Below are 24,635 nucleotides of genomic sequence, written 5' to 3' on the forward strand. Positions count from 1 at the left end.
TATAAAAGTGAAACTCTTCCCTCTTCCTAATCTATGATCTTGAACTTTCTTTACTCTCCAGTGAAAGGGGTATTTTCCTTCTCCTTTCAAGTGGAATCAGACATTGCTCCTACAGCCCAGTTGCTTATTTATACTATTTTACCTAATGGAGAAGTTATTGCAGATACTGAGAAACTCGAGATTGAAAACTGTTTTCCCAATAAGGTGGGTGTTTTGTTTAAGTCCAGTCCTTTTCTTCATCTCCCCTTTTGAAGTATGGAAAATAAGGACCTTATGTACATTAAAAAACTGCCATGTAGTGCTCCTAAAACTTTCTGCCAAAGGACCTCTAAAGGAAAGATTGACGCTAAGCCCTGGGAGGTCTAGAGGAGTAGTTCAAAGCAGGTGGCCATTAGCACAATTTTTTCTCTTGCTTTATCTGAAAATTCATGTGGAATTCAAAATATATTCTACAATTAACCTTTAATAGTTTTAATTTTGAAATGTTTGTTCCCCAAATTTTCAATTAAAAATGATGCTTCACAGTGATGTCAGTTTTATTCTATCATATCCCCCTGACACGCCTCCACGTACTACTGCAGAAATCAGTAATTTATTGTGAGTTAAATTCACTTTGAATCTGAAACAGAACAGGGGTATATGTGTGTATCCCATTTTGAGAAACATAGCCTGGGCACTCTAATAATGACTATAGCATAAAAATCTAAGTTGCATATGGGATCTTCTTATATTTCCAAAGAATGCATGGCTGTAATGAGAAGCCTACTGAGATATTAATAAGCTTTATCCCAACAGAATTTTCTGGGTAATCTTAACATTAACAATCAACTAGGATCCACAGACTTCAGATATATTTTTAAAAATATACCTACAAGGACTCTGACATGAGTTTTATGAAGATTAAAACAATATGCATTTACAGGAAGTGAAGATTTCTGCGATGAGAATTATATTTAGATTGTCCTTTGTAACATACAATGATCTAAGAAAATACACAGTGGCTTCTGAATAAATTTTCAACTCCATCTTACTAAAGAATGCTATTAAACCTGGACAGGTGTCCAAGAGCATCATTTGTGTTCTGTTCGGATGTTCTGTGTGTTTCATATAAACCTAGAAGAGACTTTTGCTTCAAGCTTCAACATCTTTATTGCTAATCATGGGCAGTTAGTTTTTTGTTAAACCTTGGAATGCCCATCTTATGCTACAGCTTTCAGCACACTTTACTCATCCCAGCAGTGGCTTCACTCTGGTGCAAAAACATACGACAGCTTCTGTGTCATGTCGTAAACTTCCACATAGAAGCAAAAGTCCATGGACATTATATTTAATCACTTCACATCGAATATCTTTTCACTTATCATTGATCAGAGATGGAGATAAGCTACGAGAAATATAGATGAAGATTTTTGCAGTATTCAGAAGAAAGTTGACTATGTGTTTAAAAGTTAGAGAGTTATTAAAGTTAACAATTAAGGACCCTAGAAGCGAGACATCCTGACAGGATGATGAGCAGAGTAAGAAGTGGGTTGAGAATGTGAGGAAAGATCCAGGTCTGTCTGAGACCTGTGTTTCTTTAAACCAATATACTTTAAATAATTTTTTGATCTTTGTTGGAAAGAGGAAACCTGTTTTCTATTCACCATCCATATACCACTTTCTTATTTTAATAATGACAGGTTTATTATATACATTAAATACTATGTAACAGTTTAAATTGTCTGTTATATCCTAACTGGCAATAATTATTCATTAAGGATAACATTGATTCATATGGATAGGTACAGACTCTCAAAATATGCCTTAAAGTTCTTTTCTGGTTCTCATATCAGTAGAACGTGTTACATTTTCAAGCATATCCATTTCTTGGTTAGGAGTATTTTCAGTGATTATAATCTCAAATAACTCCCTTGTTCATTTGGTATGGACATTCACAAACATATTTTAATGAACTTAAATTTTCTAAAAATAAAAACAAACATATTTAAAATAGAATTCTCCAAAAGCGGTGTTTTCATAATATATTGAACTACAGAGATGAATACTACTGCACCTTGAGGATAAATCAATTAATTTTTTTCATATATGTCTTATGATATACGTGAATCCAACGTGTTACATTAATTCAGTAGACCACATAGCAGATTATCATAGTTAAATCCAGCATCCAAGTCAAATATTATTTAACGGAATGTACTACTTCCTTGCAGTCCAAATCAGCTTTCAGTTCAAGAACCTGGAAGCTTAACGGATGCTACTGCAGTAACTAAATTCCAAAGTATTTTATCATTTACTCAAGATTCTACTCAAAAAATTCTAACATAAACATAAGGAACCAATAGATTCACTTACTGATGAATTTCTACTGGCTAAACCAGTCAAAACTCTGAAAAAAATTACGCACATTTTTCCTTATTTTGTAGTTCTCATTCTTTATTCAGAGTCCTTTGAATATCGTCAATGAATTAACTCTTAGGATGCATATTAGATGTTTAGTTTTTTAAATTAATGAGTAAATTCCTGATCCTGATAAACAGTACTACACCACCATAGAATGCCAGGTGATTAAGAGGGCCAACTGAAGGAGACTGCATCGGCTGGTCGTAGAGGTGGAACAGGATTTTCCACAGCCCCGTGCAAACTGTACACATTCATCACGAAAACACTGCATGGAGATGGGTGTGTGTCTTTGTTAGCATGTGCATTCCAATTCCCACTCAAGATTCTCTTTGACTGTGATCAGCATCAATTTATATTTCACTGGTTATAAAGAGAGTGGGAAACGCTGAGTTAAGCGAACCACATTTCCAGTTTATTCCAGAGATGGTTAACTGGTAGTCGTCAGGCAGATTCACCTCTTAACCCTTCTCTAACATGGATGAAGAGAAAGGAAGTGTGGAAAGGACTAGTCCTACCCTGGGGTAGAAGAGAGTTTTAAGATTGTAACAATTAGAAAATGTGTGGCTATAATCATATCCTCTTTACAGGTAAATTTGAGCTTCTCTTCAGCCCGGGGCCTGCCGGCCTCAGATATCAACCTGAAGGTCACAGCCGCTGCTTACTCCCTCTGTGCCCTCCGTGCAGTGGACCAGAGTGTCCTGCTAGTGAAGCCCGAAGCTGAGGTCTCACCTCAGTCAGTGAGTCCCATTTCAGTCTTGCGTATCAGAAAATGCACACATGATGTGACCATTTCTGGAAGCTGGACGTTACAACTGCCAAGGACAGGCTCTTCACAGTGTCAGGCATAGTGTAGTAAGTCACATACGAGTTTGGATTCAGTTCAGTTCCAAAAAAGACATTGCACAGCGTGCTTCACACAGATCCTCTTACTTCATTCTCTGCTATAACGTATCAAAGAGTGAGCAGTCTCGTTCACTACTACATTCCCTGTGCCTAGCACAGTCCTTACATGTAAAAGGCGCTCAAAACATTTCTTTTTTGTTGTTTTTTGGCAGTGGGGGAGGGCCATACTGCATGGCTTGCGGGATCCTAGTTCCCTGACCAGGGACTGAACCCACGCACTCGGTAGTGAGAGTGTGGAGTCCTAACCACTGGACCACCAGGGAAGTCCCTCAACACATTTTTAATGAACGAATAAATGAATAATAATTCCTTAACGTGGATATTATTACCTTAATTTTATGAATGAAGAAAACACAGCCAGCATAAGTTAAGCAACTATAGAAAGAACATGCCAAAACTATATATATATATGTGTGTATATATATATATATATATATATTTTTTTTTTTTTGCGGTATGCGGGCCTCTCACTGCTGCGGCCTCTCCCGTTGCGGAGCACAGGCTCCGGATGCGCAGGCTCAGTGGCCATGGCTCACGGGCCCAGCCGCTCCGCAGCATGTGGGATCTTCCCGGACCGGGGCACGAACCTGTGTCCCCTGCACCGGCAGGCGCACTCTCAACCACTGCGCCACCAGGGAAGCCCCAAAATTATATTTGAAAGGTGGGATTTGAACCAAATTTTATTCAATGCCATGTCTAACACACCACAGTTCAAGATAGTATGTGACATGCCAGGTTTTTAAGTCTTCTCTAAAAAAACAGGCACTTACTCATTGGTTTTAAGTACGGACAAAAGAGAGTTTCCAACCAAACTTGTCTTTTAAAGATGTTTCTTATAATGAAGAACTTCCAAAAGGGCCCAATAGTTTACAATCTTCATTGTCCATTTATTTATTTAACGAATATCCCCTGCGTCTGGATTACGGGATAGATACTGCTCCAGGAATAGGAGTTTTTATGGTGAACCATCAGATGTGGTCTTTGACCATTTTAGACATATAGTCTTGTGAGTTATTAAACAAGCAAGCAACAAAAACATATAAACATATAATAGTTCTAAATTTTGATAAGTATCATTTAAGGAATAAACAGGATGTTGAGCTAAAGAAAAGAGTTGAACAATTTTTGATATAGTGATTAGTGGTGTCTTCTTAGATTGTCAGATAATGGGGGGTAGGGGCAGGCATTACAAAGAATGAAAGCAGCGTGCCTGTAGGTCTTGCGGTCAGAATAAGTCTGCAGTGTTCAAAGAGGAAAAGGTAATGACCTTATACGTAATGGTGAGAGAAGAGGATGGTAGAGGTGGTAGGCGGGATGGAAAGTAAAGAAGATCATGACAAGTACTGTGAGCTTGCAGTGGAGTTAGGAGTTGACAGCAAATGTAGTGGTAAATCACTGAGGAGTTTTAAGCAGGAGAGTGATTTAGTGATTTAGATTTATTTGGTAAGAAGATCTTGTTTGCCACTCAGAGTATGGGAGCAAGAATGGAAACAGTTAGGAGGCTATTGTAGTAGCTTAGATAAGAGATGACAGCAGGTCCGCATGGAGTCACTGTGTGTTTAATGAACACTCTATGACTGGGCAGGTAGCCTTATGCTAGGCTCTGGGCGAAAAGTGAACTGGAATGGATTTATTTCTAGGTTACCCCTGTACCTAGTTTTTTTCCAAGTTAAAATTGGTCTTAAAATAGTAGACTTAAAAGAAAAAAACATGGTAAGAACTTAATCATATAAAATGGGAAAAGGGAATGAATTAAGTATTTACAGAGGTTGTTACTGGGTGATGGGTATGAATGACTATTATTCTTTCATGATGTTTCTCTGTACTGTCCACATTTTTGCTTTCTTTTAAAAGTAGGCGTTTGGGCTGGGAGACAAAGAGACTTGAGTTTTATACTTACTCAGCCAAAATGCGCTGTGAGTCTTTGATCAATTAATTTGATATCTTATGTATTAATTTCTTTTGTACAAGAAGAACATTAGGATCCATAACCCTTAATATCTCCCCCTGATTTCTGTGTCACTTTTTATAATGTTGGTATGGGAGTGTTAAATAAGCACCATGATCTCTTAAACTCCAGATTGAACATTATCACACTCAAAATAAAATAAAATAAATAAGAGTTTTTCCTTTGTTCTCTCTATTTTGCAGGTCTATGATTTGCTACCAGTAAAGAGCGTCCTTAGTGTTAGATATGGAAGTCCCATGAATGAAGATGGGGAAAAATGCATCAATGCAGAAGATATAACTCACAATGGAATCATTTACACACCAAAGCAGGTCCTGAATGATGATGATGTTTACAGTATCTTTGAGGTAATTCTTCTTCCTAAAAACATAACCAAATTTGACTTCTGAGTCTTTGTTAAGATGGAGAACAAATAGATTTCTAAGCTCTAAAATCTGATCTTCCTCTCATTCACCAAAAAGAAAACCTGTGATTAACAGAAAAATATTGAAATCTCAGAGGCATAGAGAACTTTGTATACACACAGAGAGTCAATCGTGAATTTCTCTGGCATTTTAAACAGCAAGGGGTATACTTTTAGGGTCACAACTTTAACCAAGTTGATCCCAAAACTAGTTATCACTGTCATATTCCCCTCTCAGTGATTCTCAGAGATTCCAATATGTGAGAAAAACAAAATATTTCCCATAGCACCTCTGACAACCTTGGAAAGGTGAGTACCCTATTGGCAGCCATTATAACATTTTCACAAAAATAAATGATTGAGTAAATGACTAAATACACAAAGTACATTACTTCAGCCAACACCTTCAGGGCAGTAAAATTTCAGGAAAACTGAAAGTAGCTGTTCATAAAGAAAAGATTTACAAAACTTGGAGTAGAAACGTTAGCTTGCCTTAGGTACGTTAGCTCAAATGTGTATCTTTAATCAGGCAGAGTTATGAAAAGGAAGTTTATCCAGGCTGTGAGATTAAATCTTATCTCTACCAAAAATGACTGAAAACTCTCATTATACCTTGAGGAAAGCATACATCAGCTTAGCTGATGAGGTCTGCAGCTTAGCTGAGAACAATTTAAACCTCCCTCTTCTGGAGCCTCCAGAATCATAAATCAGACGGTGGTAGAGGGAGAAAAACAAGACTCGGTTTATTAGCTAACTGCAGCATCTTTAAACATTTCTTTCTGACTTCTTTCTCCCCATTCCATATCACTGCCACCACTGACAACTGTGCTTCAGAGTCCCATAGTTTCCCAAGTACTCTGAGATAGGACAGCAAGTAGTATTTGTGACTAATATCAAAGAAAGAGGAAGCTTGGAACAGGGGGGCTCTAGGAATCAGGCTACTGGGGACATCTGCAATTGTGTTTTGCATGCAGAGATTCAAGATACTTAAAAGACAGTGAGAAAGAAAAAAGGAAAGGATAAATCACAAAAGGGATGAGTTGAACATAGATATTCAGGCAAAGGAATATTTTCCAATAAAACATAAACAAAACAATATTTTCCAATAAAACATAAACAAAACAAAGTGTACTGACTGTGAAGAAAAATCCCCAGGACTTCCCTGGTGGCATAGTGGCACAGCCTGTCAACACTGCAGACATGGGTTCGAGCCCTGGTAGGGGAAGATACCACATGCCACGGAGCAACTAAGCCCGTGTGCCACAACTACTGAAGCCTGCACGCCTAGAGCCTGTGCTCCACAAGAGAAGCCACTGCAATGAGAAGCCCACGCACCACAACAAAGAGTAGCCCCCGCTCTCTGCAACTAGAGAAAGTATGCGCACAGCAACGAAGACCCAACGCAGCCAAAAATAAATAAATAAACAAGACCCATCGCAGCCAAAAATAAATAAATAAATCTATTTAGAAAAAAAGAGAAAAATCTCCAATATGCAGCCCTACAAGTTCAATTGAAAAGAAACAAAAAATTACTCTCTGCCACAAAGTTAATGTTTGGTTTTGGGGGGAAGGAAGGAAAGAAAAACATCCAAAATTAAAATACTCAAGTTTCTTGGAGGCAAAAGATAATTAAAGAGGCATCAGCACATAGGAGACAAAATTCAGAAATAGGAATCAGAAGTGGATCCTAATCCCAACTCCCATTCACTAACTGGATGATCTGGACTTTCTTTGACCCCATTTTCATACTTATAAAATACCTCTCTTCTCCATTGTGTGGAATTTTCATGATGATCCTATGAGCTATATGTATAATAATAGTAAGAGTATAATACAAACGTAAGGAAATATTCAAGTCTCCAGGCTGGATTGCCAGTATGCTTTAATAATTATTTTTCCTCCAGTCTGTAGGATTAAATATTTTTACCAACTCAAAAATCCACAAGCCACATTTTTGTCAGCTGCTTCAGCCATATCCAGGAGCACCTATATTCTATGCAGGAGGTAAGGGTGAGAATTATTTATCTGCTAAAATAATAGAAGAAAAGTGATGCTTTGCTGCGTTGGGTTGGGATAAAAAGCCATTTAAAAAAGTACTGAATGTTGTAACTCTGCAGCAACTTCTCGGTAAATTTTCTTCATATAATACTTTTCCCCAGAAAAAATAATTTTTAAGCCCTTATTATTTCTTTCCCTCTCTCTCTGTCTCTCATTCAAATCAAATACTTTTCTGTCATAGTCTTCAATAGTCTTGGTACTTTAAATCCTCTTCACCCACTGTGGCTTCAATACCTAAATTAGTCAGGATAAGATAAATTATATTGCAGTAACAAACAAACCCCCACGTCTCAGAGGCTAAGTATATAACAGTTTATTTTTTCCTTTCACAAACACTGCTTGTGAGTCCAGTAGCTGTTCAGAACACCTCCTGACCAGTCATTGTCAGGGAGGTTCAATGGGCTTTCATCTTGTGACTCCATCTCCAATGTGCCTTTCAAGGTTACTACCACAGGGAAGAAGGGATAGATTTGCACATGACTTTTATGGCCAACAGTGGAAGTGGCGTATATCTCATTGCCCTACCTGCAAGGGATGCTGAGAAATGTGAAGGATTTTATAGATATTGTTTGCCTCTGTCATATTCTTTTATGGAAATCAGAGTGATTTTGACATATTGAACAAAATAGAATAATTCAGCTTTTGGTGAATATACTTAGTCTCTTTGTGTGTCTCAGGTACACCTAGAAAAGAGGAAATTTGAAAAGGTTCTAGCTCTGACTGTTTTCTGCTGCTAACAGGCCTAGAGAAGTGTCTAGAGGCATGCTGGGATGGCTACTAATCCATTTTGTAATAAGAAATTTGGTGGTATAAAGTGTTTTTAAAAAATAAATTAAACACATTTAATACAGAAGAAATTATTTGCCTAGGAAGACAAAGAGTAAAGTTATGAAAGTAGAGGAATGAATAAGAATATTCCCTCCACAGAAACAAATTCATGTAGTAAAAAAAAACAAGTTTTCATCATACCTTTATCTGGTATGACACATATAACTTTGAAAATTTGCAGACTCAGGGACTTTCCTGGCTGTCCAGTGATTAAGACTCTTCCAGTGAAGGGGACACAGGTTCGATCTCTGGTTGGGGAACTAAGGATCCCACATGCCACGAGGTGTGGCAAAAAAAAAAAATTTTGCAGACTCATTTAACATTTTTGAGGCTCAGTTGAAAGTCAGAATGACAACACCAAAATCACTGAGGTGTCATGAGCATAAATTAAAAACAACATAATCATGATTCCATATAACAGTGTTTTTTGGTTAAAAAAAACTAAAAAACATTATTATTACTTTATTTTCACATCCCTCTTAATACCAACTGTATTATTTTCTTTTCAATCTTAAGTGAAAACATGTAGGTGGAATGATCCAGAAAAACCTGAAAACAAACTACCATCATTACATTCTTATCACAGATATTCTGTAACACTCTAGACAAATTTTACATTTGGTATTCGTCGCCTATCCATTCTTTCCTTTTCCTGTTCAGTTACATCATCTTAGTCCTGTCCTTCATTGTTTCATAACCAAAGTACTAAAAAGCCACTATAATTTACCTTCCTTGCCTTCCATCTTTCTCCACTTCAATCCAGCCTCTATACCGTGAAAGGCACATCACCCTTCAACATTGCTTCTGTCATGTCATTTATTTCTCAGACATAATCGCTACTTCCAGAATTCATAGGTCATCATATTTAAGGTTTTAAAAGAGCATGTTCAATGCTATTACTTTATGTATGTTTATATATTTATACATACTGTCTTTATATGTCTTCTGATCTCTGGCAGGTCAGTTTTTTAAAAAATTAATTTTTATTGGAGTATAGTTGCTTTTATCACTTTTAAAAATCAACCTAACTCCTGCCTCCTTAACAGATCTAACTTATTTGTCCTAACCTTCATGGTGTTTTATTACACAATTACACCTACTATTTACTCAGCTATGTTAAATGCCCCTCCTTGGAATGCCTTCTTCATTCCCCTGTGATTCTCATCGTTTCATGGTCTTCTTAAGTTCTGCTTTGTAAGTCTTTTCTGGCCAATCTAAAGTTTATTTTCTGTCCTTTATTGAGTCTCTGTTGTCTATAACCCATACTTTACTATATCATTGTTAAAAAAAATTCCCGAAATCCTCTTGCTGTAGCTACTATCAATTCCTCTTGTTTGATTCTCACTGCAAATGGAGAACACATGATCATCCCGTCAGGGTATAAGCAGTATTTGTTGTTTTAAATTACTCTTTATTTTTGCCTTCACCAGTTGAAAACTCAGCTTAGGGAGAGCTACATTTGTTTTCACTTCTAGAGAAAAATACAGTTACCTTTAAACCATTTGATGAAGCAATAGGATTTAGCCTTCCAATAGGACACGTAGATGAGTGAACACAGTAAGAAGCCGGTAGGTTAAATTGTTCTAATAATAAACATTCCCTGAGCATATGATCTTATTCTACTTGATAAATAAGGCAGCTGTAAGAAATTGATAAAATTGAGGCTTATGTTGGGCCCTGCGTGTTTTCTCTCGACAGGTCAAGTGGGTCCAATGGGCCCAGAAGGCTCTGCTCTAGCACGTGGAAATGCAGGGATAGCTTATCCAGTGGTAGGGAGAGAAAACCCTCCAGCTGTGGAAGTGAAAGAGACAGTCCGGAAGTATTTCCCTGAGACCTGGATCTGGGACTTGGTGGCGCTCGAGTAAGTTGTGTGTTGCCCAGAATTGAGTTCATAAAAGGATTTGAATTCTCCTCTCTAATTCTGGTGTGATCATTGGTTCCTGATCCTTTCCGTTCTGCTCCGCTCTTTTCTGGTAGTTATTTAGACTCACAGTTCATTTATCTCATAGCTAAACAATGCAATCTTCTTTTTCTAATTTGGTCCTGAGATACTTAAAATAACAGAAAGTAGGAAGCTACCCTCGACCCTAAAAAGAAAAAAAAAAAAAAAACTTTCAGAGACCTCATTATGAACACCAAACCTTATATCAAGTTTAACATTTAGCACACTAAGTTTTCATGCTCTAGGATCAGCTGTGGTGCTTGCTAAAGAGGGGACTCATTGACTCTCCTCCTCTTTTTCCCCTCCCTAGCATATCGGGTAGAAGTGAGTTGGCAGTGAAGGTCCCTGACACCATCACGGAGTGGAAGGCTGGCGCACTCTGCTTGTCTGGAACAGCAGGGCTTGGCCTCTCCCCCACCATCTCTCTTACAGCCTTCCAGCCCTTCTTCCTGGAACTCACTCTTCCCTACTCTGTGGTTCGAGGAGAAGCCTTCACACTCAAAGCCACCGCATTCAGCTATGTGTCCCATTGCATTCGGGTAAGGGCACTTCTCGACGTAAGCAAAAGTAGAAGGAAGGAACAAAATCACTGTTCATTACCTAGATTTCCCAGGTAATCTCCTAGTAAGTCATAATTGAACATATTGTAGCCTCATTTTAGAATGGAATAAGTACTAAGAACAAAGCTCCCCAACAGGTCTGAGGTGGTAAGGTTATATTTATTCAGGACTCTGCATTATTTGTGTATTCCTAAATTCAGATATTACTTCCCCCTGATTATTTTTTCACTCTAACTAAAGAAAATATCTCTTCCTTGTGTTGGCACAAGCCTAAATCCTGAGTATTTATCCTGACTCCTGTCAGTTCTTCAAAGTCCTAATGGCAAACATCTAAACTACAAAATATTTGACAGGATTTACCTTGTTTGAACAGTTTCTCAAAGCCTCTCAATTAGTATGCATTGTCCCTTTAAGCTTCTTCCCCCTGTTACTGACCTTTTCCCTGTGTCCTTTCTCAAATTTGTGGGTGGGAATGGGGGACAGGTCAGCGTGCAGCTGGAGGCCTCTCCTGCCTTCTTGGCCATCCCAGTAGAAAAGAATGAAGAATCTCACTGTGTCTGTGGAAATAAGCAGAAAACTGTGTCCTGGGCTGTGACCCCAAAGTCACTGGGTGAGTGGTAAAGTTGTTCACAAATCCTACTTCTTATGTTGTAATGATTTGCTTTCCATTCTCACTCAGATGCATGTTTTTTTCTCCTCCTTTGACAATGATCGATTGAAAGAAAACCGTTATAAATATTGGAGAGGCTTAAAAAGAAGAAACCATTCAATATAGAATCACTGTTTAACTCCTTAAGAATCTTATTCCCCAGGAAAGGTGAATTTCACAGCTACTGCAGAAGCCCTGCAGTCTCAGGAACTGTGTGACAATGAGGTGCCCCACATCCCAGCACCTGGACAGAAGGACACTGTAGTCAAGCCCTTATTTGTTGAGGTATGCGGGCCTACTTTCTCTGAGTCTCAGAGGCCTTATTATGTAAATCACATTATCTAATAGGTATGCGACAGTGACATTTCATTCCCAAGAATATGAATATGTCCACAACTCAAGTTTTCACTAACAGTTTTTCTCCTAAAGTGATTGCTTTTTCTCTATCACTATCTACATTCACTATCACTTTTCTTTTTGATTTTTTTTCTTTCAATACAAAGCCTGAAGGAATAGAAAAGGAGGAAACTTTCAACACACTTCTTTGTGCTTCAGGTAAGTGTCAAAAAATAGATAAAATTCTTCTGTTAAGCCACTTGCCAAAGTATATAGTTGTGAAATGCCCTTTGGGGCATGTTTCCTCTGGGGGAAAAAAAGGAAACAAGTATACTATCCCATGTGCAAATCAAAGGACATTTGATGGAGAACAATCTTTTCCTCATAAAGACATAGAGAAGTTAAGAGACTCACCTGAAAGCTCTTGGCTAATAATGAAGACTAAAGCTGATGACCATAGGACAGGATTCTTTCCAAATACGCCTGTGCTTCCCAAACTTCTTCCAACACAATTTTCAAACTATTGAAATATCTTTGTGGCACTAGTACTATTGGTTATTCTGTTAATAGTTGAAGTGTACTCATGTTTTTATTTAAACAAGTTATTTTAAGAAGAACTTTAGGTCATTAACATATATAGAAAACCAATCTTTTTCTATTACACTTAAAACTACCATTTAAATATTCACAGTCATTAAAAAATTAGTATTAAAATATTCAACTCTGCACTATCTAAAATCATCTAGAGAACAGCGCTTAGTCTACAGATCTCTTCTCTTCTCTATATAAGTATCCCCTGATAATCTCATCTAGTCACAGAACTTCAATGACAACTTTGTACCAGAGACCACAAAATATACATCTTTGGTCCACACCTCTTTCCTAAACTCAGACTCATGTATTCAGCTGCTCACTTATCATCTGCATTTCTAAGCCTGGAGGTCTAAGAGGTATCTCAAAACTAGCATGTTCAAAACTGAACCTCTGCTTAGTCCCCATAAGCCTGCTCCTCCTACAATTTTCTCCATCTCAGATGATGGAAATTCCATTCTTCTACTTGCTGGAGATAAAAAATTTTGGAGTCATCCATTATTATGTCCTTTCTCTTCTACTCCACACCCAATCCATTCCTAAATCTAGCTGGTTGAACCAGCTAGATTTAAATATATCTGAAATCTGTCCACTTTTCATCATGTCCACTCTTACTCTAGACCTTCCTCTCTTGGACCAACTCAGTCCCCTCCTAACTGGACTCCTGGTCATCTCCCCCTATTCCTATACAACAAGAGGGATCATTTAAAGCATATTTCAGATCATGTCCCTCCTTTGTTCAAAGTTTTCCACGAGTCTCCCATATCCCTCAAAGTTAAAGACTATGTCTCCAGCATCACCTACAAAGCATTTCTATCCTCATGACTTCATATCCTGTTACACTCTCCCCTACTCACCCTGCTCCTCTAATCTGATTTTAGAACACACCCAGCATGCTCTAATCTCTGGAGTCTTTTCACATTTTGTTCCTTCTTCCTGCAAGTCTCTTCCCCTAGATATCTATAAATTTTACTCCCTGACTTACTTAGTGTCAGTCACCTATGACTTTTTTAATCAATGAGCTTTATCATTGGGAACCTTCTCCCCACACCCTGTACTTCCTGATTTGCCTTGCCTCACTAGCTCACCCATATAAGCACTTAATCTGCTTCATTTTTCTCTATAGAACTTACCGGTATCTATCACACTAAATATTTATTTGTTATCTTATTACTCCCATCAAAATGAAAACTCTAGGATGTCGGGAAATTTCTTTTGCAAATTGCTATATCATTGCACTTAAAACGGAATCTGGTACATAGCACGCACTTAATACATATTTATGGAGTGAATATGATTTTTTTACAACCACAGCTATAGTAGAAATTAACATAAACAATGAAGAGAAAGAAATAAATATAACATAAGGTATACACTTATAAGGAAGTCTATAGAAATTTAACACAAATATATATGATTAATATGAACTTCACTGTGAGATGAATTGTGGCTTTAGGAGAAACATGGATTGCATCAAAGAGATTATATAATGACCAAGAGAAATGAGATGTTGGATCTTGATCATATAGATGAAAAAAATTCAAATAAATCTAGAACGTTTCTCTCATTTTTCCCTCCCTTATATATATTTGTCTTGTTTCATTAGAAACCGGAGAACCTGAAAAGTTGTCACTAAAACTTCCTTCAAATGTGGTTGAAGGCTCTGCCAGGGCAACACATTCAGTTTTGGGTGAGTCTCCCAGCCCGAAAGAAGCAGTTGTCCATCCCCATAATTCTAGTGCATGGGGCCTCACCATCCCTTACTAATGAACTGTCTGAGTCTAGGCGTTGGATTGAGAGAAAGAGCACCAAGCTAAGGACTGCACTGTTGAATAGATGTTGTGCTACATCTTATATCTTGATACACTCTAAAAAGTAAAAAGGGCCATCTCTTTGTGCCCTCATCTTCAAGAGACTGGCTAGGTAGTGATGCTTCCTAATAGATTTAAAAATAATTGCTTTTTACCAGATTTGTGGCTCATCAGAAAGATGTATCCTACTGTTCAGATTTTTTCCTATTTTTTTCCATCCTTGAACTATCTACTTTATTCTTCCCACATTTCTCTTTCCTTTCTATTTCTTGTTTTCCTTCACCTCTTATGCTTACTTTTCCTCCCCTTTATGTATGATTTGACTTCTCACTTAGTTAGTAATCTATCTTCTTATCCCAACGTAAATCAGCTCTGAGTTCCTCTGATTTTTTTTTTTAATATCTTTCATTCCCCAGGTGATATACTAGGCTCTGCAATGCAAAATCTTCAGAATCTTCTCCAGATGCCCTATGGCTGTGGAGAGCAGAATATGGTCCTTTTTGCCCCTAACATCTATGTTCTGAACTATCTGAATGAGACAGGACTGCTGACAGAGAAGATCAAGTCCACAGCCATCAGCCACCTCATCAGTGGTGAGAGATTACCCCAAAAGGAAAAACATTAACTGATTCCCTAAATACCTCCTCCAGTGAACTCAAGTCAACATCCCTTTGCTTAAGATTTAATAATTATTGTTGCTGTGATATCCAACAAGTTGTCCCACTATACAACCAGGAAATTCCATGGTATCATCAAGTCTTGGAGACTTCGTAGTAACATAGTAGTTTCCCTGTGACACCTCAACCAGTTTTGAGGAAAACCCTGATTCATTCTCCAATGTCTCTGCTATTTCATAAGTCTATGCAAACTTCCTCTTCAGGTTACCAAAGACAGTTGAATTATAAGCACAGTGATGGTTCTTACAGCACCTTTGGGGATCGTCATAGTAGAAGTCAGGGAAACACTTGGTAAGATAATTATTTCCATATGTTCTCTGTAGATCCACAGTATTTCAGAATTCTGGAAATAGCTATTCTCTGATACCTGGAGTTCATGCATAGAAATTTGTTATCCTTTTTCTTTTCTTAATTGGAGTATAATTGCTTTACAATGGTGTGTTAGTTTCTGCTTTATAACAAAGTGAATCAGCTATACATATACATATATCCCCATATCTCCTCCCTCTTGAGTCTCCCTCCCACCCTCCCTATCCTACCCCTCTAGGTGGTCACAAAGCACGGAGCTGATCTCCCTGTGCTATGTGGCTGCTTCCCACTAGCTATCTATTTTACATTTGGTAGTGTATATATGTCCATGCCACTCTCTCACTTCATCCCAGCTTACCCTTCCCACTCCCTGTGTCCCCAGGTCCATTCTCTACGTCTGCGTCTTTATTCCTGTCCTGCCCCTAGGTTCTTCAGAGCCTTTTTTTTTTTTTTAGATTCCATATATATGTGTTAGCATATGGTATTTGTTTTTCTCTTTCTGACTTACTTCACTCTGTATGACAGACTCTAGGTCCATCCACCTCACCATAAATAACTCAGTTTCATTTCTTTTTATGGCTGAGTAATATTCCATTGCATATATATGCCACATCTTCTTTATCCATTCATCTGTAGATGGACACTTAGGTTGCTTCCATGTCCTGGCTATTGTAAATAAAGCTGCAGTGAACAACGTGGTACATGACTCTCTTTGAACTATGGTTTCCTCAGGGTGTATGCCCAGGAGTGGGATAGACTGCGTTGTATGGTAGTTGTATTTGTAGCTTTTTAAGGAACCTCCATACTGTTCTCCATAGTGGCTGTATCAATTTACATTCCTCCCAACAGTGCAAGAGGGTTACCTTTTCTCTACACCGTCTCCAGCATTTATGGTTTTTTTTTTTTTAAACATCTTTATTGGGGTATAATTGCTTTACAATGGTGTGTTAGTTTCTGCTTTATAACAAAGTGAATCAGTTATAAATATGTTCCCATATGTCTTCCCTCTTGCGTCTCCCTCCCTCCCACTCTCCCTATCCCACCCCTCCAGGCTGTCACAAAGCACCGAGATGATCTCCCTGTGCCTTGCGGCTGCTTCCCCCTAGCTATCTACCTTACTACGTTTGTTAGTGTGTATATGTCCATGACTCTCTCTCGCCCTGCCAAAGCTCACCCTTCCCCCTCCCCATATCCTCAAGTCCGTTCTCCAGTAGGTCTGTGTCTTTATTCCTGTCTTACCCCTAGGTTCTTCATGACATTTTTTTTCCCTTAAATTCCATATATATGTGTTAGCATACGGTATTTGTCTTTATCTTTCTGACTTACTTCACTCTGTATGACAGACTCTAGGTCTATCCATCTCATTACAAATAGCTCAATTTCATTTCTTTTTAAGGCTGAGTAATATTCCATTGTATATATGTGCCACATCTTCTTTATCCATTCATCCGATGATGGGCACTTAGGTTGTTTCCATCTCCGGGCTATTGTAAATAGAGCTGCAATGAACATTTTGGTACATGACTCTTTTTGAATTTTGCTTTTCTCAGGGTATATGCCCAGTAGTGGGATTGCTGGGTCATATGGTAATTCTATTTGTAGTTTTTTAAGGAACCTCCATACTGTTCTCCATAGTGGCTGAACCAATTCACATTCCCACCAGCAGTGCAAGAGTGTTCCCTTTTCTCCACACCCTCTCCAGCATTTATTGTTTCTAGATTTTTTGATGATGGCCATTCTGACTGGTGTGAGATGATATCTCATTGTAGTTTTGATTTGCATTTCTCTAATGATTAATGATGTTGAGCATTCTTTCATGTGTTTGTTGGCATTCTGAATAACTTCTTTGGAGAAATGTCTATTTAGGTCTTCTGCCCATTTTTGGATTGGGTTGTTTGTTTTTTTGTTATTGAGCTGCATGAGCTGCTTGTAAATTTTGGAGATTAATCCTTTGTCAGTTGCTTCATTTGCAAATATTATCTCCCATTCTGAGGGTTGTCTTTTGGTCTTGATTATGGTTTCCTTTGCTGTACAAAAGCTTTGAAGTTTCATTAGGTCCCATTTGTTTATTTTTGTTTTTATTTCCATTACTCTAGGAGGTGGGTCAGAAAGGATCTTGCTGTGATTTATGTCATAGAGTGTTCTGCCTATGTTTTCCTAGTTTCTGGCCTTACATTTAGGTCTTTAATCCATTTTGAGCTTATTTTTGTGTATGGTGTTAGGGAGTGATCTAATCTCATACTTTTACATGTACCTGTCCAGTTTTCCCAGCACCATTTCTTGAAGAGGCTGTCCTTTCTCCACTGTACATTCCTGCCACCTTTATCAAAGATAAGGTGTCCATATGTGCGTGGGTTTACCTCTGGGCTTTATCCTGTTCCATTGATCTATCTTTCTGTTTTTGTGCCAGTACCATACTGTCTTGATTACTGTAGCTTTGTAGTATAGTCTGAAGTCTGGGAGCCTGATTCCTCCAGGTCCATTTTTTGTTCTCAAGATTGCTTTGGCTATTCGGGGTCTTTTGTGTTTCCATACAAATTACGAATTTTTTTGTTCTAGTTCTGTGAAAAATGCCAGTGGTAGTTTGATAGGGATTGCATTGAATCTGTAGATTGCTTTGGGTAGTAGAGTCATTTTCACAATGTTGATTCTTCCCATCCAAGAACATGGTATATCTCTCCATCTATTTGTATCATCTTTAATTTCTTTCATCAGTGTCTTATAATTTTCTGCATACAGGTCTTTCGTCTCCTTAGGTAGGTTTATTGCTAGATATTTTATTCTTTTTGTTGCAATGGTAAATGGGAGTGTTTTCTTGATTTCACTTTCAGATTTTTCATCATTAGTATATAGGAATGCCAGAGATTTCTGTGCATTAATTTTGTATCCTGCTACTTTACCAAATTCATTGATTAGCTCTAGTAGTTTTCTGGTAGCATCTTTAGGATTCTCTATGTATAGTATCATGTCATCTGCAAACAGTGACAGCTTTACTTCTTCTTTTCCGATTTGGGTTCCTTTTATTTCCTTTTCTTCTCTGATTGCTGTGGCTAAAACTTCCAAAACTATATTGAGTAAGAGTGGTGAGAGTGGGCAACCTTGTCTTTTTCCTGATCTTAGTGGAAATGCTTTCAGTTTTTCACCATTGAGGATGATGTTTGCTGTGGGCTTGTCATATATGGCCTTTATTATGTTGAGGAAAGTTCCCTCTATGCCTACTTTCTGCAGGGTTTTTATCATAAATCGGTGTTGAATTTTGTCAAAATCTTTCTCTGCATCTAGTGAGATGATCATATGGTTTTTCTCCTTCAATTTTTTAATATGGTTTATCACATTGATAGATTTGCGTATATTGAAGAATCCTTGCATTCCTGGAATAAACCCCACTTGACCATGGTGTATGATCCTTTTAATGTGCTGTTGGATTCTGTTTGCTAGTATTTTGTTGAGGATTTTTGCATCTATGTTCATCAGTGATATTGGCCTGTAGTTTTCTTTCTTTGTGACATCCTTGTCTGGTTTTGGTATCAAGGTGATGGTGGTCTCGTAGAAGGAATTTGGGAGTGTTCCTCCCTCTGCTATATTTTGGAAGAGTTCGAGAAGGATAGGTGTTAGCTCTTCTCTAAACGTTTGATAGAATTCACCTGTGAAGCCATCTGGTCCTGGGCTTTTGTTTGTTGGAAGATTTTTAATCACAGTTTCAATTTCAGTGCTTGTGATTGGTCTGTTCATATTTTCTATTTCTTCCTGATTCAGTCTTGGCAGGTTGTGCATTTCTAAGAATTTGTCCATTTCTTCCAGATTGTCCATTTTATTGGCATAGAGTTGCTTGTAGTAATCTCTCATGATTTTTTTTTATTTCTGCAGTGTCAGTTGTTACTTCTCCTTTTTCATTTCTAATTCTATTGATTTGAGTCTTCTCCCTTTTTTTCTTGATGAGTCTTGCTAGTGGTTTATCTATTTTGTTTATCTTCTCAAAGAACCAGCTTTTAGTTTTATTGATCTTTGCTATCGTTTCCTTCATTTCTTTTTCATTTATTTCTGATCTGATTTTTATGATTTCTTTCCTTCTGCTAGCTTTGGGGTTTTTTTGTTCTTCTTTCTCTAATTGCTTGAGGTGCAAGGTTAGGTTGTTTATTCGAGATGTTTCCTGCTTCTTAAGGTGGGCTTGTATTGCTATAAGCTTCCCCCTTAGAACTGCTTTTGCTGCATCCCATAGGTTTTGGGTCGTTGTGTCTCCATTGTCATTTGTTTCTAGGTATTTTTTTATTTCCTCTTTGATTTCTTCAGTGATCACTTCATTATTAAGTAGTGTATTGTTTAGCCTCCACGTGTTTGTATTTTTTACAGATCTTTTCCTGTAATTGATATCTAGTCTCATGGCATTGTGGTCAGAAAAGATACTTGATACAATTTCAATTTTCTTAAATTTACCAAGGCTTGATTTGTGACCCAAGATATGATCTATCCTGGAGAATGTTCCATGAGCACTTGAGAAAAATGTGTATTCTGTTGTTTTTGGATGGAGTGTCCTATAAATATCAATTAAGTCCATCTTGTTTAATGTATCATTTAAAGCTTGTGTTTCCTTATTTATTTTCATTTTGGATGATCTGTCCATGGGTGAAAGTGGGGTGTTAAAGTCCCCTACTATGAATGTGTTACTGTCGATCTCCCCTTTTATGGCTGTTAGTATTTGCCTTATGTATTGAGGTGCTCCTATGTTGGGTGCATAAATATTTACAATTGTTATATCTTCTTCTTGGATCGATCCCTTGATCATTATGTAGTGTCCCTCTTTGTCTCTTTTAATAGTCCTTATTTTAAAGCCTATTTTGTCTGATATGAGAATTGCTACTCCAGCTTTCTTTTGGTTTCCATTTGCATGGAATATCTTTTTCCATTCCCTTACTTTCAGTCTGTATGTGTCTCTAGGTCTGAAGTGGGTCTCTTGTAGACAGCATATATAAGGGTCTTGTTTTTGTATCCATTCAGCCAATCTGTGTCTTTTGGTGGGAGCATTTAGTCCATTTACATTTAAGGTAATTATCGATATGTATGTTCCTATTCCCATTTTCTATATTGTTTTGGGTTCGTTATTATAGGTCTTTTCCTTCTCTTGTGTTTCTTGTCTAGAGAAGTTCCTTTAGCATTTGTTGTAAAGCTGGTTTGGTGGTGCTGAACTCTCTCAGCTTTTGCTTGTCTGTAAAGGTTTTAATTTCTCCATCAAATCTGAATGAGATCCTTGCTGGGTAGCGTAGTCTTTGTTGCAGGTTTTTCTCCTTCATCACTTTCAGTATGTCCTGCCACTCCCTTCTGACTTGTAGGGTTTCTGCTGAGAGATCAGCTGTTAACCTTATGGGGATTCCCTTGTGTGTTATTTGTTGTTTTTCCCTTGCTGCTTTTAATATGCTCTCTTTGTATTTAATTTTTGACAGTTTGATTAATATGTGTCTTGGCGTATTTCTCCTTGTATTTATCCTGTATGGGACTCTCTGTGCTTCCTGGCCTTGATTAACTATTTCCTTTCCCATATTAGGGAAGTTTTCAACTATAATCTCTTCAAATATTTTCTCAGTCCCTTTCTTTTTCTCTTCTTCTTCTGGAACCCCTATAATTCGAACGTTGGTGCGTTTAATGTTGTCCCAGAGGTCTCTGAGAACGTTGGTGCGTTTAATGTTGTCCCATTAATGTTGTCCCAGAGGTCTCTGAGACTGTCCTCAGTTCTTTTCATTCTTTTTTCTTTATTCTGCTCTGCAGTAGTTATTTCCACTGTTTTATCTTCCAGGTCACTTATCCGTTCTTCTGCCTCTGTTATTCTGCTATTGATCCCATCTAGAGTACTTTTAATTTCATTTATTGCGTTGTTCATCATTGCTTGTTTCATCTTTATTTCTTCTAGGTCCTTGTTAACTGTTTCTTGCATTTTGTCCATTCTACTTCCAAGATTTCGGATCATCCTTACTATCATTATTCTGAATTCTTTTTCAGGTAGACCGCCTATTTCCTCTTCATTTGTTAGGTCTGGTGCATTTTCATCTTGCTCCTTCATCTGCTGTGTGTTTTTCTGTCTTCTCATTTTGCTTATCTTACTGTGTTTGGGGTCTCCTTTTTGCAGGCTGCACGTTCGTAGTTCCCGTTGTTTTTGATGTCTGTCTCCAGTGGCTAAGGTTGTTTCAGTGGGTTGTGTAGGCTTCCTGGTGGAGGGGACTAGTGCCTGTGTTGTGGTGGATGAGGCTGGATCTTGTCTCTCTAGTGGGCAGGTTCACGTCTGGTGGTGTGTTTTGGGGTGTCTGTGGCCTTATTATGATTTTAGGCGGCCTCTCTGCTAATGGGTGGGGTTGTGTTCCTGTTTTGCTAGTTGTTTGGCATAGGTTGTCCAGCACTGTGGCTTCCTGGTCGTTGAGTGAAGCTGGGTGCTGGTGTTAAGATGGAAGTCTCTGGGAGATTTCCGCCATTTAACATTATGTGGAGCTGGGAGGTCTCTTGTTGACCAGTGTCCTGAAGTTGGCTCTCCTACCTCAGAGGCAGAGCCCTGACTCCTGGCTGGAGCACCAAGAGCCTTTCATCCACACGGCTCAGAATAAAAGGGAGAAAAAGTAGAGAGAATTAGAAGTATGAGGAAAGAAAGAAGGAAAGGAGAAAAGGAAGGAAGGAAGAAAGAAGCAAAGAAGGAAAGAAAGGAGGGAGGGAGGGAGGAAGGAGGGAAAGAAGGAAAAAAGACAGAAAGAAACAAGATACAGTAAAAATAAAATAAAGTATAATATAGTTATTGAATTACAAAATATTTAGAAAAAAAAAAGGGACGGATAGAACCTTAGGACAAATGGTGGAAGCAAAGCTATACAGAGAAAATCTTACACAGAAGCATACACATACACCCTCACAAAAAGAAGTAAAGGGGGAAAAAATCATAAATCTTGCTCTCAGAGACCACCTCCTCAATTTGGGGTGATTCGTTGTCTAAAGGAGGGAAGGAAGGAAGGAAAGAAAGAAAGAAAGAAGGTAAAGTATAATAAAGTTATTACAATTAAAATTAATTATTAAGAAAAAAAAATTTTTTTTTAAACCATGGATGGATAGAGCCCTAGGACAAATGGCGGAAGCAAAAGTATACAGACAAGATCTCACACAGAAGCATACATGCACACATTCACAAAAAGAGGAAAAGGGAAAAAAATCACAGATCTCGCTCCTAAATTCCACCTCTTCAATTTGGGATCATTCCTTGTCTATTCAGGTATTCCACAGATGCAGGGTATATCAAGTTGATTGTGGAGCTTTAATCCGCTGCTTCTGTGGCTGCTGGGAGAGATTTCCCTTTCTCTTCTTTGTTCTCACAGCTCACAGGAGCTCAGCTTTGGATTTGGCCCTGCCTCTGCGTGTAGGTCGCTGGAGGGCGTCTGTTTTTTGCTCAGACAGGACGGGATTAAAGGAGCCACTGATTCGGGGGCTCCGGCTCACTCAGGCCGGGGGTGGGGGGGGGGAAGGAGGGGCACTGCGCGCGGGGCGTGCCTGCGGCGTCAGAGGCGGCGTGACGTTGCGGCAGAGGCCGGCGTGACGTTGCGGCAGAGGCCGGCGTGACGATGCACCAGCCTGACTACCGTGCGCTGTCCCGGGGAAGTTGTCCCTGGATCCCGGGAACCTGGCAGTGGCGGGCTGCACAGGCTCCGCGGAAGAGGGGTGTGGAGAGTGACCTGTGCTCGCACACAGGCCCCTTGGTGGCGGCAGCAGCAGCCTTAGCGTCTCCCGCCCGTCTCTGGGGTCCGCGGTTTTAGCCGCGGCTCGCGCCCGTCTCGGGGGCTCGCGCCCTCAGCCGCGGCTCGCGCCCGTCTCTGGGGTTCGCGCTTTTAGCCGCGGCTCGCGCCCGTCTCTGGAGTTCCTTTAAGCAGCGCTCTTAAACCCCTCTCCTCGCACACCAGGAAACAAAGAGGCAAGAAAAAGTCTCTTGCCTCTTCGGCAGGTGCAGGCTTTTCCCCGAACTCCCTCCCGGCTAGTCGTGGTGCACTAACCCCTTCAGGCTATGTTCAAGCCGCCAACCCCAGTCCTCTCCCTGCGCTCCGACCGAAGCCCGAGCCTCAGCTCGCAGCCCCGCCCGCCCCGGCGGGTAAGCAGACAAGCCTCTCGGGCTGGTGAGTGCCGGTCGGCCCCGATGCTCTGTGCGGGAATCTCCCCGCTTTGCCCTCCGCACCCGTCGCTGTGCACTACTCCGTGGTCCCGAAGCTCCCCCCTCCGCCTCCTGCAGTCTCCACCCGCGGAGGGGCTTCCTAGTGTGTGGAAACTTTTCCTCCTTCACAGCTCCCTCCCAGAGGTGCAGGTGCCGTCCTTATTCTTTTGTCTCTGTTTTTTCTTTTGCCCTACCCAGGTACGTGGGGAGTTTCTTGCCTTTTGGGAGGTCTGAGGTCTTCTGCCAGCCTTCAGTAGGTGTTCTGTAGGAGTTGTTCCACGTGTAGATGTATTTCTGGTGTATCCGTGGGGAGGAAGGCGATCTCCGCGTCTTACTCTTCCGCCATCTTCAAGGCCCCCGTTCCAGCATTTATTGTTTGTAGATTTTTTGATGATGGCCATTCTGACCAGTGTAAGATGATATCTCATTGTAGCTTTGATTTGCATTTCTCTAATGACTAGTGATGTTGAGCATTCTTTCATGTGTTTGTTGTCAATCAGTTTATCTTCTTTGGGGAAATGTCTATTTAGGTCTTCTGCCCATTTTGTTATCCTTTAAAAACTCCTATGTGTGTCATCACACATAGTGGAGGATCTCACCATTTCATCTATGAAAGCTCACTGTTCTGACAGTATAGTAAATAGCAGTAAAGTAAGGATCCCCCAAAACGGAAATAGAAGGCAGAAAATGTCATAATGTGAAATGATTGATAGAGGAAAAAGCTTCTACATTAAGGGAGGAGAGGAGGGGAAGGACGGAAAGAGACTGTGATGTAGTAAAATCATTCAGAAAATGGCAATTTTGGTGGTGGGAAGGCACCACATTTTACACATTTCACAAACATTTTATGAGAAAAAAAAGTGAAAAGTATCGACTCTGGAGAAACCCATCAAGTTGAGACGTTTTAAAACAGATTCATAAGTTTGCTGGACAAATAAGAGTATATTCAGTATTCAAGTATCATCTTGCCACCAGTTTTCTCCACGGAACTGTGAAGCTACCTGGAGGCAACCGCATACAGTGAGCTTTAAA

At 39.2% G+C, this 24,635-nt stretch overlaps 1 protein-coding gene across 1 annotated transcript in view; it reads left to right on the forward strand.

Annotated features, from left to right (window-relative positions):
* The window catches only part of LOC136131462 (pregnancy zone protein-like), a 66,463-nt gene that overhangs the window by 36,233 nt on the left and 5,595 nt on the right, over positions 1-24,635 (forward strand). The window contains exons 13-24 of the mRNA XM_065888219.1: positions 62-204; positions 2,988-3,137; positions 5,455-5,619; positions 7,580-7,679; positions 10,260-10,422; positions 10,814-11,042; positions 11,478-11,673; positions 11,876-11,997; positions 12,216-12,267; positions 14,246-14,329; positions 14,867-15,043; positions 15,331-15,418. Coding sequence (XP_065744291.1) covers positions 62-204; positions 2,988-3,137; positions 5,455-5,619; positions 7,580-7,679; positions 10,260-10,422; positions 10,814-11,042; positions 11,478-11,673; positions 11,876-11,997; positions 12,216-12,267; positions 14,246-14,329; positions 14,867-15,043; positions 15,331-15,418 — 1,669 coding nt within the window. The remainder of the gene's footprint in view (positions 1-61; positions 205-2,987; positions 3,138-5,454; positions 5,620-7,579; positions 7,680-10,259; positions 10,423-10,813; positions 11,043-11,477; positions 11,674-11,875; positions 11,998-12,215; positions 12,268-14,245; positions 14,330-14,866; positions 15,044-15,330; positions 15,419-24,635) is intronic.

The sequence above is a fragment of the Phocoena phocoena genome, chromosome 11, assembly GCF_963924675.1.
Source record: "Phocoena phocoena chromosome 11, mPhoPho1.1, whole genome shotgun sequence".
Classification (NCBI taxonomy): Eukaryota; Metazoa; Chordata; class Mammalia; order Artiodactyla; family Phocoenidae; genus Phocoena; species Phocoena phocoena.